The sequence below is a fragment of the Talpa occidentalis genome, unplaced genomic scaffold (assembly GCF_014898055.3).
Source record: "Talpa occidentalis isolate TD23 unplaced genomic scaffold, MPIMG_talOcc4v2.1 talOcc4.13, whole genome shotgun sequence".
In the NCBI taxonomy this organism is placed as follows: Eukaryota; Metazoa; Chordata; class Mammalia; order Eulipotyphla; family Talpidae; genus Talpa; species Talpa occidentalis.
The window spans coordinates 28,709,723-28,727,939 of record NW_023601322.1 but is presented as its reverse complement, the minus strand read 5'-3'; the positions used below and the strand labels follow the sequence as shown (position 1 = coordinate 28,727,939).

Sequence of the window (18,217 nt, the reverse complement as noted above, 5' to 3'; positions counted from 1 at the left end):
TTGCTTGGTAGTGTTGCTCAGATCTTCTATAGCCTTCTGATTTTTGTCTACTTATGCTATTAAGATTGTTATAATAAGTATCTGTAATTTTGGATTTGTCAGTTATGTCAGTTTTTATGTATTTTATTTTTTAAAGATTTATTTACTTAGGCACACAAGAGCTGGGGTACAGGCCAGAGATGCGGGGTGTGAGAGGATTCACCAGAGACAGAGTGGGGAACAGAACAAGCAGACTGACTGAAACACACTGCTGAGGGGAGCAGACAGGAGAGGTCTACCACGCCATGTGGGTTGCTCCCTGGCTGACCGGGGATAGAACTCATGCTGCAGAGGCTATGGATTGCCTCATAGTGCGTTGCCTAATCCCTTGTGCCACCAGGGAGGCCCTATTTTATGTATTTTAAAGTTTTGTTTTTAGTTACATGCACATCTAAGATTGCTATAACAGTCAATATTTTGCATTTTTTACTCTAACTTTGCTCATATCTACTCATCAGGGAAAGATTAATTTTTCAAAAAATAATTTTCAATGTAAAATTAAAATAAAAAAATACAGAGCAAAACAAAAAACACAAAAGGAAGAAAGAAAGAAATAAACTAGTTCTAGACTTACAACATAGACCACAGGCAGTAGTGGCCCTTCTTGCTGATCAGACTGGGAATCCTGTGAGGACTCAGGCTGTCAATCAATCCCTAGGCCCCACCTACAAGGCTGTGGTAATCACTGGTGAGACCCTTTATCTCTCTGAGCTCCTCACTTCCTCTGCTAGAAAAAGGAAATAATGGTTACTCTGGGGGGGAGTTGAGAGGACTAGAGATTCTATATGTAGCACCTTGCACAGGTGCTAATTGCTGAAAAAATGCCAACTATCCTGGTTAAAGAAATAAGCTCAAGGATTTGAAAATATATAGTAGAGCAGAACTGTCATCTCATGTCTTGTTACTTTTTGACAGGAACATGATGAACTAGAAGCATTTGGTCATTTCAGCTCCCAAAAGTTTAGTCAGCTCTCAAAAACCTGTGTCTGATTTGCTGGCCTGCCCGGTAACCTCAGTGGAAGCACGTAAATGGAGGGTGTGTTTAATTTATAATCAAGAGGTTGACTTGACTGTCACCCTCCATTTATTTTTAGAAAAGGGATATTTTATTCAAAGTTACTTCAAGAACTTTATCTGGCAATAATTTAAAGTATGCATATCAGCTCAGACAGCTGCCATGAGGTAAGATTTTAAAGGGAACCTACTTTCATGTTTTTGAGGAGGCAGTAATAGGCACATTTTGCTGGGTCAGTGGTTACACTTGTCCTGTTTGGTCTGTGTGGAGGGATTCATGAGGCCCAGACCTGGCAGCCTGGGCAGGGGAGGGCCAGCACTTGGGATGAGAGTGGGGATGACAGGCAGAAGTAGGCAGATAGAGACCGATCTGCTTCCTGAGGCTCAGGGGATGGGCAGCTGGTGGCGGATTCTGCAAGACACATGAGGGGTGGGGCACAGAACTGCGAGTGGGGCTGTCGTGGTCATGGAACCACCTGGTTAACCGCATTCTGAGCAACCTCAGGAGATGGACCTAGAGCTCCCATCAGTCCCTCCTGACTGGTCAGGACTGGTCTTGAGTCTCCCAGAGGAAATACCCAGATGAGGGTAATGAGTGTATACAGGCAGGGCCTGAGAGGGTATGTTCCAGTTGCGGCCACCAAATTCTATATTTGGAATTTGATGTGGCATTGAGATGATCTCATCTGTGCTGACTTTGTGCCTTCTAAGAATCCCTTCTGTCTTTTCTATCCTGTCCTGTCCTCTGGTAGACTGATGAAGAGGATGAAGTTGAGGTATGACTATTTATAAACATAAAAAAAAAGTCACATTTGATCCTCCCAGGCGTGCTATACAGTCTAACTAACAAGCAGCATGAAGTGTCAGCACCATTCAGTGCTTTAAACCATGCATGGATATTTTCTGGTTGGTTTCTGTGTGTGATCACTAACCTCCTTACCCAAGTTCTCATTATCTGGGTGTGCCAGGGACCAAAGGGCTGACTGCGTTTCCCAAGTTGTCCCTGATTCCCAGCCCTGTCAACAGTGGCAGGATCAAATGGAAAAAAAGACAGAGGATTTTCCTTCTAGCCTCCACATGAACCTTCTGGCAACTCAAGCATGAGAACTGGATTTTAGAATAACCACATAAAGAACCCTAAAGCCAAAGAGGATGTGGGCAGTGACTAAGAGCGACGGTCACCCGATATTGGTAGCCTCTGATTTGAGCTCATTTTTTTGACTGGCATCTGTTGGATCCATTGGCATCAGTGTGTGTTGATGGGATGGAATGGCAGGACTTTTCCTTCTGACCCTGTGCAGATGCCAGACCAGAGACCAAGTCAAGGCTAAATGGCCTTGGATAAGCAGAGACTAATGCAGATGGTGTCTTGGCCTCTGTCACCCACTGGGACACTGCATGAAAACAGGAAGCCAGGACCCTATGATTGCTCTTTGCAAATGTTAATCTGATGGGCTTTTTATTTTTCACCCAGATGTCTGGTGTTCTGTTCATATGGTCTGATGTTATAGCATAGCTCTTGTAAAACATCTCTGCCCTGACTCTGTACAGCTAGCATTAGAGAATACCCTCATGTGCATGTAATGCTTATTAAAACAACTAAACTTTTGACACAACCAGAAGTAGTAAGCATTGCCAAACTCAGTTTCAGTGGGAATTTCTGTGTCATTCTCTGATCTGCACCCTGAAGCTATCCGCCTTGGGATCTTCACCAAGTTATTTCATCTCGGAGGGTTCCGTTTCCTTCTCTGTCAGCATAGCACTAGATTTGGAAAATTCATCTCCAGTTTCTTAATGTTGAGTGAATCTGTGACCAATTCCACTTTTTAAAATTTTCTTAAAACTCTGCTATATGTGATCTATAAGAAAAATGTAACTGCTTTTTGACATTGAAAAAAAAATGAAACATTTGTTAGATGGGGCATATTTCAAATCTCATATAGGGAGTTTTGGTGTTAGAAACAGATTTGGTTCCTGAGTTCTTCCCAAGCTCAAGGACAGTCACCATCAGCAGCCCCTAGCCCCACCCCACCCCTGACAAAGGCATCAGCAGTGAACACTCCTGGGGATGGGTGTGGACCTTCTGGGACCTAGGCTTTTCTTTCTGACAAGAGAACTTCCTGACCACAGGGATGTTCTGTCATTAGTTCATTGACAATCTCAGTTCCTGCCTTAACGAATGCACACAAGGAAGACATAAGTTAAGGAGGTTTTCCCTAATTGAACATCCTGTAAGCTTGAGTTGGCTTTTTGGGGAGTCACCTCACATCCTAACTCTGTTTTGTCTTGCAGTCCGGTAAGTTCTCTGGCAGTTCTCCAGCGCCCCCCAGCCAGCCGCAGGGCCTGAGCTATGCTGAGGACGCCGCAGAGCATGAGAACATGAAGGCTGTGCTGAAAACCTCTTCCCCTGCCGTGGAGGACACCACCCCAGTGCTGGGTGTGCGCATGCGCAGCCGAGCCAGCAGAGGTAAATGGGGTGGGGCCCATCTTTGCTGGTGGCTTCTGGATGATAGGTTGCTGCCCCGGTCTTTAAGGCTTTGTCTCCTAACCTCATTGCATTATATATAAATATCTTGTCAACGCTTTGAAGACTGTGAGCCAAATGGCCCCTTGAGGTATGTAAAAGACATGGGTATAATTTTCTTGATATGTGACCCAGTGATTCTGGGAAGAGAAATGTACATGACCAGGAAGAATGGGCATAAATGGTAATCAGGCAGCAAGTTCAGTAACCCACAGGAGAAGGGGTGATTAAGAAAAAAAAAGCACAGAATTAAGAATGAGGTCGTGTGGGAGTGTCACCCTCACAAAGCTGAGATCGACAATCCTGGACTTGTGACAAGCTGGTCCTTTTAAGTGTTCCCTGATACCGCACAGTGCAAGCAGATTCCCAGGGAAGTAAAATATCAGTCAGGCTCAGTGGGAAGATCAGATGATGCCCTCATTTCTGACCCAGTGTTCTGAAAGCATATTATGAGCAAATGCAATTTATTTAGGTTTGTCTGTTTTGAGAAGGGTTGTTTGGTGATACAAAGTGAGACACAGAATGACAAATCAATAGGAAAAGGGGAAAACAAGAAATTGCTGGGCAAAACACAATTGCAGTATTGATTGCTCTCCTCTCAGGAGGGCCATTGTTCCGAGACTGCAGTCCCTCCTGGAAGCTGTATGCCCTGCAGCCACTTGCCTCTAATGAGAATACCTGGGTCTTCCTGAGAATGCAGAAAAATTCGGTAGCAATTTCAAATATTCATTTCTGGGAAAATCAATTTTTAAAGGATTTTATGATGCTGGAAAAACTAGTCTTCTCGTAGAAACAAGTAGATCAATTTCCCTTGGGTAAAAGCAGAAAAAGTACAATGTGCTCTTCCAGTACATGCCAGTGTTGTTGGTACACTCACATTAATAAAACAAAAAAAAATTGTCAAGATAACAATAAAAGATTTTGTCATTGGAAAACCTTGTCTTCTGACCACTGGCTCAAACATATGCAGGTGATGGAGCATCTAGAATTTTGGTACTCCTTTTGAGAAGTGTGAGTTATTTGTGTATTTAACTTAGTTGTACGAATTTTATAGCAGAAATTATGACTAAATTATAGCACATCACATACTTCCAGTAAAATTTCAAATACAAGCAGGTGTCCATGAACTGGACTGTGTCTAGCTAGCTATTCCCGACTATTTCATCATTAAGCCAAACACCAAAAGTTTAAATAAAGAGTATGAGAAGAGAACTAAAAATTTTAAGATATACATTAACAATTTTTTCCCCTGTGATCTTGGAAAAGCTGGCTATTCTTCAACTGGACCGTAATCGAACTCAGGGCACCTGGGTTACTTAGAGTTTGAGAAAATTCACCTATGGGCTTTGTAAATTGCATGTTTATTACAACAGGAAGTATAGGTAGAGGAAATTCATAATTGTGAGCACACTGTACATTTTTCTTCTTGCAAGAGCATATTCCTCATTTTATAGATTTTAATAAGGAAATTGACCATAAAGGCACAGTTCTTGATATATTAAAATAGTATTCATTTCTAGCTACTGATCATGATTTGGGGATTGTTTTCATGGTGCTTTCAACTTACCTATCTAAAGGCAGAAGTTTTTATGCCAGACTTGAAATTGTACTCTCTCTCTTTACAGGGAGTTACTTGTGAATGCATTTTTCTGGTCAGAGAGCAGATAAATGTAGCAAAGAAAAAATTATGTCACTTCTCCCTTTGGTAGTTGAAGAGGGCAATCTTATTATGATTTTAAAGGTTAAGTAATGCAAAGATAAACTACATTTTTCAAAATTCGTTGGTTCTATTTAACTGAAGGAGAAGTTAGTTGGAGTTAGAAAGAAAAAGTTAGTAGTGCACCTTTTACAGAGTGGCGTGGACAGCTGTCTCTGGCTATTACTGGATGAACACCACTGCGTATCTGTGAGGTGCAGGGCAGCAGGCAATGTGGGAGTCTGCCTCTCGTGATCACGGGATCTGACACAGAGAGACAACACAACTAGGGGTCAAAAATTAAGACACAGTGAGAGACAAGAACACTGCTATATTATAGGGTTGTGTGGCCCAAGTGCCTCAAACTCAAGTTTGTGGGAATTCTGAGTTCGAGGTTAGTGGTCAAAGCCTGGAGTCACAGGTCATACTGGTACCTCTGAGGGGTGAGGGGGACAGTGAGCTGCCTCTGTCTGGCCCAGGTTCTAACTGGGCCCTGCTGTGATCCATTGCTGACCAAGTTTAGCTACTGGAGGAGCAGTGGAATTTTCCTTCTTTCTGAGTACACTGTGCTCTCTGGTTAATTCTTCAGGATCCTCTAGTTCATGGACAATGGGAACTGATGACTCACCTAACATCACAGATGATGCAGCTGATGAGATCATGGACCGCATCGTCAAATCAGCCACCCAAGTGCCCAGCCAGCGAGTGGTGCCTCGGGAGAGGAAGCGCTCACGGGCCAACCGGAAATCTTGTAAGTGCCTTGGAGTTGGGTAGGGTGGTGGGGGTCACCACACAGGATCTGCCTCCCCATTCTACATGATCCATGAAAGGTAGAGACTCAGAGGCCATCTCCAGTGAATTGTTAGTGATGCCTGGAGGGCCCATCTGTGCTTATCAACCAAAGGTTTCATGCTTGACAATCAAGTTGGCCATTGTGGAATAGGGCAGTGGCAGCCACATCTGTCCAGTGTACCCGCCATTTCCTATTACAAACTTTGTCCCCAGAAAGGTCTGAAAGATGCTTATTTTAATTTTTTTTTGGTGGAATAATGATTATTTAATTGGCTAATAGGATGGCCATTCCTGTTGAACATCTGGTAATGATTAGTTGCCTCACAAAGAGAAAAGGATTTGTTGTTGTTTTTGAGGAAGCATTGGGTTACAGCACTGTACATGATTTTAGGGGTTGCGGTTCATACCTCCTAGATGAATGTTATCACACCAATGCACCCATAATCCTCTACTGTAGGCCATTGGTCCCCTTCCCCTTTTCTCCCACCCAACATTCTTCCCCTCTAGTAGTCCTAATTCTGCAGTCATATTGCTAGGGTTTATTTTTATTTAGTTTTGTCTGTTCCTTTGCTTTCTTTATATTCCACATATGAGTGAAATAATCTGGTATTTGTCTTCTTCCTTCTGATTTGTTTAGCATACTTTGCTTAGCTTAGTTCCATCTATATTGTCGCAGGTGGCAAGATTTCATCTTTCAGTCTAGCCTGAGTATTATTTCATAGTGTTATATGTAGTATCTTCTTTATTCTGGGAGGCGCAGGGTATGGGCTTCTCCTACAGGTAACTTATCTGTGTTGGCAAAGCATATGGGGTCCTGCCCTCTGGTCTGGAAAGAACCAGATTCTTAGAGACATAATGTCACTGGAACAATAACACAGACATAATTAATTTTCCTCTTCAATCTGGCCAGAGAAAGACTTTGTATGTTTTTGTGGTTGACGTAAAATAATTTCCTGTGGTATCATTTCCATTCCAATCTTATGCAAAACAGCCATATATACTTTTTATTTAGCCAAACACATTTTCTCTTGTGATGCAGTTACTACAACAAATACAACACTGCATGAATATGAGTGTTTATCTGTAACAAGTTTAATTTATTAGTAATGGTACCAACACCAGAAATTTAAGCTAGGGGAAGTTAACTTTGATTTCAGTTATAAAGGGATGATAAACTCTAGCTTTTCACAAGAAATTAAAGGAATAAGAACAAGCGAGTTGGCAAAATCCCCCTGAAACAATGCTGTATTTGATTTGATTGTTTAATGGTGGCAATGAGGCAAGTAGATAATGAATAATCAACATATTTGGGTAGTAACTGACTACAGACAATGACAATCCAGCTATTGCAGAAACCCAAACAAAATCCATCCCATAACTTATTTATTAATGACCTGCAAGTCCCTTGAGAATCCTCAGAGATAATGAAATGTCTGCTGTCATGTTTGATGCTGGTGATTAGGCCTCTCAGATCCATTGCCCTGCCAAAGCCTGAAATCTATGGCCCATAGGGACACTCTGAGGGCATCTTACTCAGTTCACATGTTCCTAGGCCTCCAATATGCTGGGTCTCATTAATTAAATGCTCCAAATTATCCAGTTGATTTATAGCCTGTGAAATGGCTGCACCAGTTCATCTCATTGCACCCCAGATTCTAGCCAAAGCTCTCCAATTGATTAGTGGATGTGACCATAATGGACCATTCACCAAGATCTTGGGTTTTTGGTTTTTTTTTTTAATTTTTTTGTTTGTTTGTTTCTCTTTCCATCCTATTGGGACAGGTGTATTGTGCCAGGGCTGTGTGTTCTCTTAGGCCTCCTCAGTGTTGGCCTTTCCTAGAAAACCCTGAAGCTGACCAGCATTTGAAGTATTCTTTTTTTTAAATATTTTTATATTTTATTTATGCATACAAGAGCTGGGGTACAGGCCAGAGGTGTGGGGGGTGATAGGATTCACCAGAGACAGAGTGGGGAACAGAACAGGCAGACTGACTGAAATACACTGCTGAGGGGAACAGCAGGTGAAAAAGGAGAGGTCTGCTGCGCCTTGTGGGTTAGCTCCCTGGCCGGGGATCGAACTCGTGCTACAGTGGGTGGTGATAGCTTGATAGTGTATTCTTAGGAATAAGCAACCAAGTACTTAGCTAGTTAAGAACTTAGGGATGGTCACACAAGAACAGTTTCTCAGTGGGAAGAACCAGGAGCCTGATTCCAGGGGTTGCTGAAAAGGACTGCAGAGCTCTGCTTTGATTTCATGCCTTGATTGTCAGCCCCTCACACAGTGACGCCCCCCTCATCCTGTTTCATGGAGCTTCAGCATTTGTGCCAAGGGCATGGACCACTGTGCATGCTGATATCATGTAGCAAAGTTTTGTTTCTTTTATAGAACACTGATACATGTTGTCTTTGAAGTAGAATTTCATGGAGAAAGAAAATTATCAAGTTTGAAAAAATTCTTGAATCTCTTTTAGGGAACACAGCAGTCATGTCTCACAAAATATTAGATTTTCAGTCCTGGATCTGATCAGTACCACTTAATTCAGTTTCTTTTCTTTTCCAAAGTGGTATTTGAAAGTATCCAGCAATTTTCTCACTAATTTTATTAAGAAAAATATCTTTGCATTTTATTTAAATCATTCTTCCTTATCTATTTGAACCAGTTTTATGTTATTTTACAGGGTAAGCTGACAGTGACAAAACTTGCAAGTACAAGTGTGGGCCCCTCCCTGAGACTCTGTTGCTGTGTCTGGGCTGTGTCTAAGAAGTTGAATTTAAATCAGCCAGATTGGGCACCTCAACTTTTTGTTGTTGCAGGCTGAATTTTTTAATCTTTTTTAAGAATTATTTATGTATTTATACAAGCATTGGGTACAGTCAGAAGCACGGGAGGGTAAGAGAATTCACCAGAGCCAGAGTGGGGAACAGAACAGGCAGAACGACGAAATACACTGCTGAGGGGAGCAGTGGGCACAGTAGGAGAGGTCTGTCGCGCCATGTGGGACCCTCGCCGGCGGCCGGGGATCGAACCGGCGTTGCAGAGGCTACGGGCAGCTTCGCAGCCCAGTGCTCAACTGCTGCACCACCAGGGGAGGCCCTGCAGGCTGAAATTTTAAAAAAATTTATTTTGAATAAATTTTAGGCTTAGAGTTCCAGAAAAGTCATAAAAATTGTACAGAGTTGCCTTATACCTTTACCCTACTTCCCCTAATCTTAACACCTCATATGGCATAAGGCAATTTGCCAAAACTAGAAATTAACACTGGTACAATACTGTTAACTGAACTATATGCTTGATTCAGTTTCACCAGTTCTTCCACTGATGTTCTCTTTCTACTCCACCATCCTACCCTGGACCCTACCTTGCCCTGAGTCATCCTGTCTTCTTAGTCCATCTTGATCTGTGGAGGACATTTCATGACCTGACACATTTGAAAAGTACTGATCAGTTAATTTGTAAAATACCTGTCAATATGGGAATCCTTGCTTTTACATGAAAAAAAGATATGGAAACAATAAACATCACTCCGATGCCTAGATAATTGACATGAGCCAAACCAATCCAAAGTGAACAATCCATAGATAGCCTGACATTGATGCACTAAGAACTATATACCTTAAAACAACAATTCCCTATATTTAAGTCCAAAGACGCATGACTGGACCTGCCATTTTGGTCCCTCATAGCAAACAGGTCCCCCAAATAACAAAAAGAACAGCTGAGCAGCCAAGTACCTCCTAGCCGTGAGACAGACCATTTAAGACATCTTGACATTCTGAGTGTCCCTGCAGCCCTAGGCACACTGCTCTTAGTATACCTGGTAGAAAATCTCTACAGTCTCAGGGATGATAAAACAAACAAACAAAAAAAAAAACACTCAATTTCCAAATTGTTTGATGATATATGCAAAAAAAAAAAAAAAAAAAAAGGAGGTGGGGGAATCTGTCAGTGATTCAAGGTGAATGAACACAAATGCACTTCAGCCACATGGAAGTAAAGTTGGTGGATCACCCATTAGTGTGGTAGGTGGTCAGAACATATTCTGCCAACTTCAGTCCTGTTTGCAGGGTAGGCTATGATTCAAATCCTTATTTCAGATCCTTTCTCTAACACTTACAGTGTGTTCTTAGGCTCCTAACTTGATCTCTCGATAGCACCACTTGATCACTTCTGAGATAATAACAGTACCTATCTCGTAGGGTTTCCACAAAGCTTAAATGAAATGATCCAAGTAAACACTCAATAGATGGAGGATGTCATCACCACTATGCTCAGATTCAATTCCTCTTAGCCAAGAGTCACCTGAGAGTACTCTGTAGCATAAAAATTGTGTTCAATTTTAAGAGGGAGAATAAAAAATAAGAAAAAGAACACATGTTTTTATCCAGAGACCCCAGACACCCCTGAGCAGCATGTTGATAGCAGGGACGCCCTGCGTCAGAACCCGCTGCTGTCAGGCAGCATCGTGAGAGCTGTCACAAGTGCCTGGGGCCTCAAGTAGCTGCTGGTGCCAGCAAAGTGACCCACACCGTCTATGGAAGAGCGGGAGGCAGACAGGGATAAACATTTCCACGGTCTGTTCTCTGTTAAGCAGCCTTGGGGAGGGGAGGCAGTCACATGGGACAGGCTGGGGAGCAGTGAGGCTGTAGCCAGAGCATTCAAGCAGGAAGCAGGAGCGGGGAGTGGAGAGGGGCCCAGACGAGTCTTACAGCCTGTGGGTCAGCCCCCACCGCCACCCCTCATCGCCACCCCCCTTACCCAGCACTTGAGAAACCCCTATTTGATGGAAGACTTGTTTCTATTGTACAAGTGCCATGTCCTGCCAGCCCACTGCTGGTCCCCTAATTCTCTTATATGCTCAGCCCTTTTCCATTTTCTGGAAAGTTTCTGAGTGAGAGCCAACTCCCTGTCTCTGACAGGGTCTGCTGCCCTGAGCTTTTTTTCACACGCTGTGTGCCTATAGGCCTCTGCCTCCCTGACTGCAGCACTGGGTCAGGATGGAAGATCAGGCAACATTTGCTGAATGAGCTGACAGGCAGACTAATGAACAAATGGACACCCAAAGGGCCCTGTCCATGCATGACTTGAATGGGGGCATAAAGCCGATTTCAGCTGATTTCCTTCATTCACACCTTCTTTCAAAGGGTACATGGTTAACTTAGAATCTTTAGCAAAGGTAAGACTTACCTTCTTAAGGTCTTGGGGTGGGGGGTAAGATGGGTATTTTTGTGAATTGTCATGAAGTTCCACAGGAAGTAGGACACCACAAATGGGCTGGATTTTTCTGTGTATGCTTTTCAGAGAATCATCTTGGCCAGCAAAGAGACATTAGCCTATTCTGGCTTTTCCCCACAGCAGAGAATGCATGAGCCCAGACAGAAGGGCTTAGGGAGAGTCCCAAAGGCTCTGGTGCATCACAATTGCTAGTAGACCATGAGGTTGAGGGCACAGCCTCCTTGCAGACCAGCAGAAAGGCCAGTGCAGAGCCATTAAGCTTTTGTTCTAATCTCTGAGCCAGTCCCAGATAGGCTGACCCAATGCTTGTGTCTATTAGGAGATGATTGCACATTGCTATTAAGTATCTGGGTCCTGACTCAAGTATTTGCATGAACTGAACACTACAGTTAAAAGATTTCAGCAAGGGCCTCCCCGGTGGCATAGCGGTTGAGCACTGGGATGCGAAGCTGCCCGCAGCCTTTGCAGCGCCGGTTCGATCCCCGGCTACCAGGCGAGGGTCCCACATGGTGCGCAGACCTCTCCTGCCGCCCGCTGCTCCCCTCAGCAGTGTATTTCATCAGTCTGCCTGTTCTGCTCTCTGCTCTGGCTCTGGTGGATTCTCTCACCTTCCTGTGCTTCTGTTTCTACACAGTGCTTGTATAAATAAATAAATAAATCTTAAAAAAAAAAAAAGATTTCAGCAAATGTGCAGATCAAAGTGTTACAGTGCATCTTTAAGTGCCCTCATGGGTAAAATGGCTACCAGTTCACAGTCTTCTCTTGTCATTTGGCCAAGCATGTGTACCTAAAGACACAAAAACTGGTTCACAGACACATGTCCATGCTACCTCTATGGTTCATGAAACTGAATGAGCGAGTCCCTGCAGTCTGTAGTCCCTGCAGTCCTAGTTCAGTATGGACTTGCTCAGGCAGAATTTGGGATCTTAGAGATCTTAGCAGTTCTTGTCAAGAATGAGAAATATTTTATCTTTGTTTCAGCCATTAAAATTCTTATCTTTCTTTAACAAACACTTGAAGGGGTGTTTAAAGGACATAAAAGTTTATTACAAACTAGTGTTTTTATTGCTGCCCCATAGAATGAGTTCCATTACTCAGTTAACTGAAGTCTGCCTCCAGCCAAGGCTCTGGAGCCAAACGTTTTGTCTGGACGAGTTAGACACTCAGTCTGGAGCCCAAGGAGGTGGGGGGGGGGGAACTCGTGCAGCAGCAGCTGTACGTGATGGCTCTGGGCCCTAGAGCTAGGCTTGGATCACAGTGGTGTGTGGGGGCTAGATCTGAGCGTCGCTCTCTCCATAGATCTCTGTGTCTCTGTAAAAATCCATCCTCTTTGCTGTCAGTTTTCCATACACGTTTCAACTCTTTAAGTGCTGAGCACATGATAATTTTCTATAAAGTGTTGTTGACTGACTAGTTAAAGGATTAGGTGTTAGCTTCTATTCAAAGTGTTAATACCAAGGACAGAAGTCATTACTTATAGGTCTTTCCCTTGTATGTTCTGCATGGACATGGCTTTTTCAGATCCTGTGCCTGCAGGCTCAGTGGGCTATATGTGAGGTTCTGGGAAGGTTCTGGGAAGAGAAACTACATGGCCAGGAAGAATGGACATGGACAGTAATCGGGCAGTGAGGGAAGTAGCCAATGGGAGAGGGAATAAAAAAGCAGAAAGGGGAATGAGGTCACTAGAGTGTTGCCCTTACAAAACTGAGATTGACACTCAAGGTGGGGGCCCTGGCTGCTGGAGGCCCCGGTGGATACAGGTCCCCAGGTCACAGAAGGGAGAGGGCAGTAAGGGGACTTGGGGTGTGAAGACTCTGAGGGTGTCTTACTTTCTCCTCATTCTGATCAAGGGTCTGCCCTGATCATCTTAGGGACTCTGTGATTTCTGATTTAGGCTAACAGCTCTTCTGAAAACAAATCAAATGCCCCAAACTCTGTACGACCTTACATACAGAGTAGGCCAAATATAATTTGTAAATTAGGGGAAAATATCGCTAGGCAACCTTTCAAATGAAAGGACTTGTCTTGGAAAAAGCAGCTGCCTCCTCTTTCACCCTTATCCAGCCTTTATTTTGACATTAAAATTGATCAACACTAAACAATGGGATAAACCCATATTAGTGCCAACCTAAACACAAAGCAATTCTAAGGCAGTTAAATGTGAGTGTTCCTCCACCTGCCAGTTGTAAGCCGCCATGGCTGGGGTCATGGTCTTTCTGGAGCCTTGTGTGTTTCACAGAGCACAGCCACCAAATGCACCCAGGAGTGTTTGACAGTTTGCTCCTTGGCCTCCAGTCCTCAGGGACTCACTGGTCATTCTCTTCAGCAGCCCTTGATGAGTTGAGATGAAGACCTTCCCCCTTCCCCCTCATTTGCAAGGGAAACATCCCCACAGCTCCCCTTGTCCTGGGTTCCATGAACACCTGGCTCTGTGGGGCAGTGGTTTCTTCATTGTGCCCCCCAGCATTTTTGCTCCCCCTGAAGATTTGTGGGGTTACTTTACCGGATTTGATACCACTGAACTCACATTGTCCGGTATTCTGTCATTACTTTTCCAGCTCTGATCCACTCCTTATTCTGGTCAGAGCTGAGCTCTCAATCTATACTTTTGCAATTTGCACCCATTTCTCAGAACCTCTGTAAGGATGGGCCTCACTTCCCTTCTGTCTTTGCAACTCCCGTGTTCTTGTTGCAGGGGGTGTCAGCCATCTACAGGGCAGCTTCTTGCAGCCTGAAGACTTTTCCTGCCCTGCCCTGGCAGATGATGGCCTGGGCACTTCAGGACAGGAGGGGTAGAGCGTCTGTGAGCGTGGTGACCCCATCACCACCCAGGATGTCTCGGGGAGGGTCTGGTGGACTGACTGTATCTGCCTGGCTGCTAAAAACTTCCCTCTCTTGTCATCCCTTTGATGGACCTGCAGTGCGAAGGACCCTCAAGAGCGGCCTGACTCCAGAAGAAGCCAGAGCCCTGGGCCTGGTCGGCACCTCAGAGTTGCAGCTGTGACACCTGTGGGTGCCCTAAGAAGTGTGCCCAAGCAGAGTACAAGCTCCTGCAGGACAGAACCCCTCCAGTGGGAGGCAAGAGGGATTCTCCATGAGCATCGCAACATTCTGAAAGGGAGCACCCATCTCTAGGTGTCCCCATGCGCTGTGTCGCCCACTGTGCACTGACATGGGCCCCCTCACACACTTTCTTCATTGTGTCAGTTTTGCTTCTCGTTTCCTTCACACCCGGTTTAGGTGTTCCGAGGCGTAACACCTTTTCTGTGCGAGGAACAGTCCTTTGAAAGAACAAATCACTTCTGTCAGTTCCTACAGTCATGAGGCAATTTGATTAGATTCACTGACATCAAAGTGTTGAGGTGTAAACTCCAAATTGTACACAAGCAAGCACAGGTTGTTTACCGGTTGTGGATTTTAAATGAACTAAATGTTTATACAAATTCATAAGTGTACACCATGTTTCAAACACTAAATAAATAGAGTTTAATGTTGTAACTGGAAATGTTTATTCTCCCGAGTGCAGGAGCTTAAACAGCTGCACGGCCTCACCTCCTCCCGAATCAGCAAGTCTTCTCAGGTCCAGCAGAAGCTCCGAGGACTCAGGCCATCTTCAGGCCCTTTGGGTTTTGTTGTTTGTGAAGAGAGTGAGTGACACTAAGAATGTGCTTGTTTTAGCTCCTGATTTGTGAGGCCTAAGTCCTTCTGCAGGATGTCAGCAGTCACTTCTGCCACCTTACTGTGTGCTTTGCTTTGGCCATGGTGATGTGGACGCAGCATCAGAGTAGCATTTTAAAACTATCCTGCAACTCACATATTTACCTCGTATGTGAAAATTCATTTTTTCAATGAATTTACTGAGTCACCATATGGAAATTTATAGCTTTGTCTACAGAGAACCTCAGAATGACATACGTAGTGCTTGGCCAAGGGCAGGCCACCAGAAACGAGTGTCCAGAGCAGGCACTGAGGCTCTCTGGGCAACTGCAGAGCCTCTCTGAGGAGGTGGTGCCCGAGCTCTCCACAGACACCTCCTGGCCCCCAGCACCTCCCATGGCTCCCACGAAGATCCTCTGCCTCCGAAAGCAGGGAGAGGGGAACTACTGCAGCAGGTACTTTGCTTTTCATGGGGAGGGGTTACTATGTCCATCTTTGCTTCACTTTCAAAACCTCTGTGACTCTGCAATCCTAAATCTGGGTGAGGCTGATTTATAGACTCTATAATCGTGCTGTCTGAAGAACCACAGGCCACACATTTACCCCATAAGCTTCTGTGGCTAAGTATCCCCTCTTTTGTATCCCCACTCACTGAGAGACCAGGAGCTCTTGCAAGCAGGCTTGTGTCATATAACACGGGATGGAGGGCTTGGCACCTGGAAGGGTCAGGTTACTTTATTGCAAAGGATACATAGGGTTTTAATGTTCATTTCCTTCTGGTTCTAAATAACTGTAATGTTCTGCATGTGGTTTAGTGGTTTGGGAGAACATTTGCCTGTTGCACTGGTGCTGAATGCAGACATGGAATATCTGTATCACTTGGGATTGTGATGTGCAAACAAAAGCAAGATGTATTTTTGTTGCACTGTTTAGTGAACAAATACTATGATGCCCTTTCAGAGGCCTTTGCTGTTCTGTTGACAGTTACTGCTTAAAATAAAAGGTCACATTTGGAAGGAAGTGACTAAATGGATCTAATGTTAATTTTGGGGGTTAAACTGCAAAGCAGCAAACAAGTAAAACTGATTTTTTGGTTATAGCTAGGTAAAGAGGACCTCCTTTTATTGGGAAATTGGGTTAACAGTTTTTTGTGAAATTGAAGGAATTTTTTTCTGTTCTTATTTCCTCTCTGTTGCCACTCATTCTGGCTGCCATTATTAGAGTTTTGATTTATGAGGTTAAATTTTGCTATAAGGCCTTTGGAAGCATTAATGGAAGCATTAAGGAGAGTATGATCACTAATATTGCTGGCCATCACCATGGTTGTGCTTATTTCTTATTTTGGGTTCCAATTACAAAATTGATGGTAAAGAAAAGCAAATGCTTTACTATCAAAGATTGCTAGGTTTTGGTTTCTTAGGAGTCTGAAGGTTGCTTCTATTGAAAAAATAACTTTTTAAAAACAAAGTCGGAGAGGGTGGGAGGGTGAAGGAGGGACTTAGAAGGCTGACGACCCAGTTTTGTTTCTTCCAGGTCCATCACTGAACACAGTGTGGGGAGGAAGAGCAGGGGCTTGGAGTCACTAGGCCAGGAGCTCTGGTGTCCAGACTCCTGGTTTGTGAGTGGCCCGTATCATCCACAGCTCCCAAACCACCACATGTTCATGCCCCTGAGATAGTGTTTCACCAAATACCACTGTAGTAGTAGACTGAATAATGACCACACAAAATATCCAAGTTCGAGTTGCTGGACACTGTAACTGTTTATAAGGCAGGGCCTTTGTAGATGAAAATAAGTTATAGATGTACACATGGGGAGATTACTTGGATTACTTATGTGTGTCCTAAATCCAATTGTGAATGTCCTTAGAAAGGCAGATTTGATAGACACAAAAGAAGAGGTTTTTTAAAGACAGAGGCAGAGATTGAGATAGTGTGGCCATAAACCAAGGCATGCCAGCAGCCTCCAGACACTGAAAGAGACAAGGACCAAATTACTCCCTGGAGCCTTGGAGAGAGCATGGATCCACAGGTACCTAGATTCTGGCCAGTGAAACTAGAATAAATTTCTGTTGTTTTTAAGTCACCAGGTTTGTGATCATCAGTCATGGCAGCCCTAAGAATTATAGTCACCAATCACAAATCTGGATCAAGGACATACTATGGGGTGACCCTGTTCCAGGTTGGGGATTCAGCTGGGAAAAAGAGTCATGCTCCTTCACCTTGGGGTGCTGGGACCAAGAGAGGCAGTCATCAATGATTATTAAAGTTTAATAAGCCACTTTGCAGTTCTCTGATATACATTTCATCAGAGAGAACTAAAATAAAAACACAAACTGCCTAGGAAAAGGGATGTCTTTGCAACTGCAGTAAAAGTATATGATATTAAAATGTAGTACAACTTTTTCCAAAAAAGGTAGTATAAAACTTGGTAGAAAATCAGTTCTACTTTCTAGACAATTCAGGCAGGGAAATAGATTTTCTAAGATAGTTAAGCTATTTATTGGAGGCATCTCTGTGTGGACACTTGTTATCTATTTTATATAAGCTTTATAACCATTCTGCATTTTCATTTTATAGATGAAGAAATTGAGGCTGAGAGCGGCTGAATAACTTTCCCCGGGGCAGAAGATAGGAACTGATAGGTCCTGGCTTGTCATACTAGTTCCTGGTTATATTTTTGCCTTTTAAAAATTCTTATGACAGCCTATTAGTTGGATATCAGCAGTCAGCTGTGACTGGGTCGAACACAGCACAGACTGAACCAGGGGCCCAGGTGGGGAGCCAGTTAGTCCCACCTTGACCAAACTGAAATCCCAGAGTCCTAGTTGTTACAAGGTGGCAGCACTATCTGAACTTTTGATAAGGACTGAAAAGCATGCATAAATTTCACATTAACTGTTATCCACTCCCAACACAAGTAGCAAAGGTTCAGAAGCTCAAAGGCATCTTTTGTGACTTTATGTGGAAAGATTAGATGACAGGTCATTCCAATATTATACTCAGCCAAAGGAGGGCTCACTCATTTATATTTTCTTACCAAGCACTGTTAATTAAAAAAATTTAAGATCCACCTGAAAAAGTACAGATTTATGAGTTTGGGAATTTGTAGTTCAAACACTATTTCAGCTGCTGACATCGTGGAAATTGTTCCTAACTACTAGATTAGTGACAATGATTTTCTTCCGGAATGTTTTGTAATTTAAAAGTAGGATGTTCCATGCACAGAAAAATTAAATAGGCTGGGTAAGCAGAAGCACCAC

The 18,217-nt window shown here is 43.6% G+C and overlaps 1 protein-coding gene across 9 annotated transcripts in view; it reads left to right on the top strand.

Annotated features, from left to right (window-relative positions):
• Positions 1–16,427, top strand: part of FHOD3 (formin homology 2 domain containing 3) — a 408,106-nt gene extending 391,679 nt beyond the window's left edge. For all 9 annotated transcript variants that reach the window (XM_054694089.1, XM_054694088.1, XM_054694093.1 and 6 more), the window contains 3 exons: positions 3,346–3,520; positions 5,863–6,024; positions 14,220–16,427. In XM_054694089.1, coding sequence (XP_054550064.1) covers positions 3,346–3,520; positions 5,863–6,024; positions 14,220–14,302 — 420 coding nt within the window. In that variant the 3' untranslated portion in view covers positions 14,303–16,427. The remainder of the gene's footprint in view (positions 1–3,345; positions 3,521–5,862; positions 6,025–14,219) is intronic.
• Positions 16,428–18,217: the final 1,790 nt, after the last annotated feature.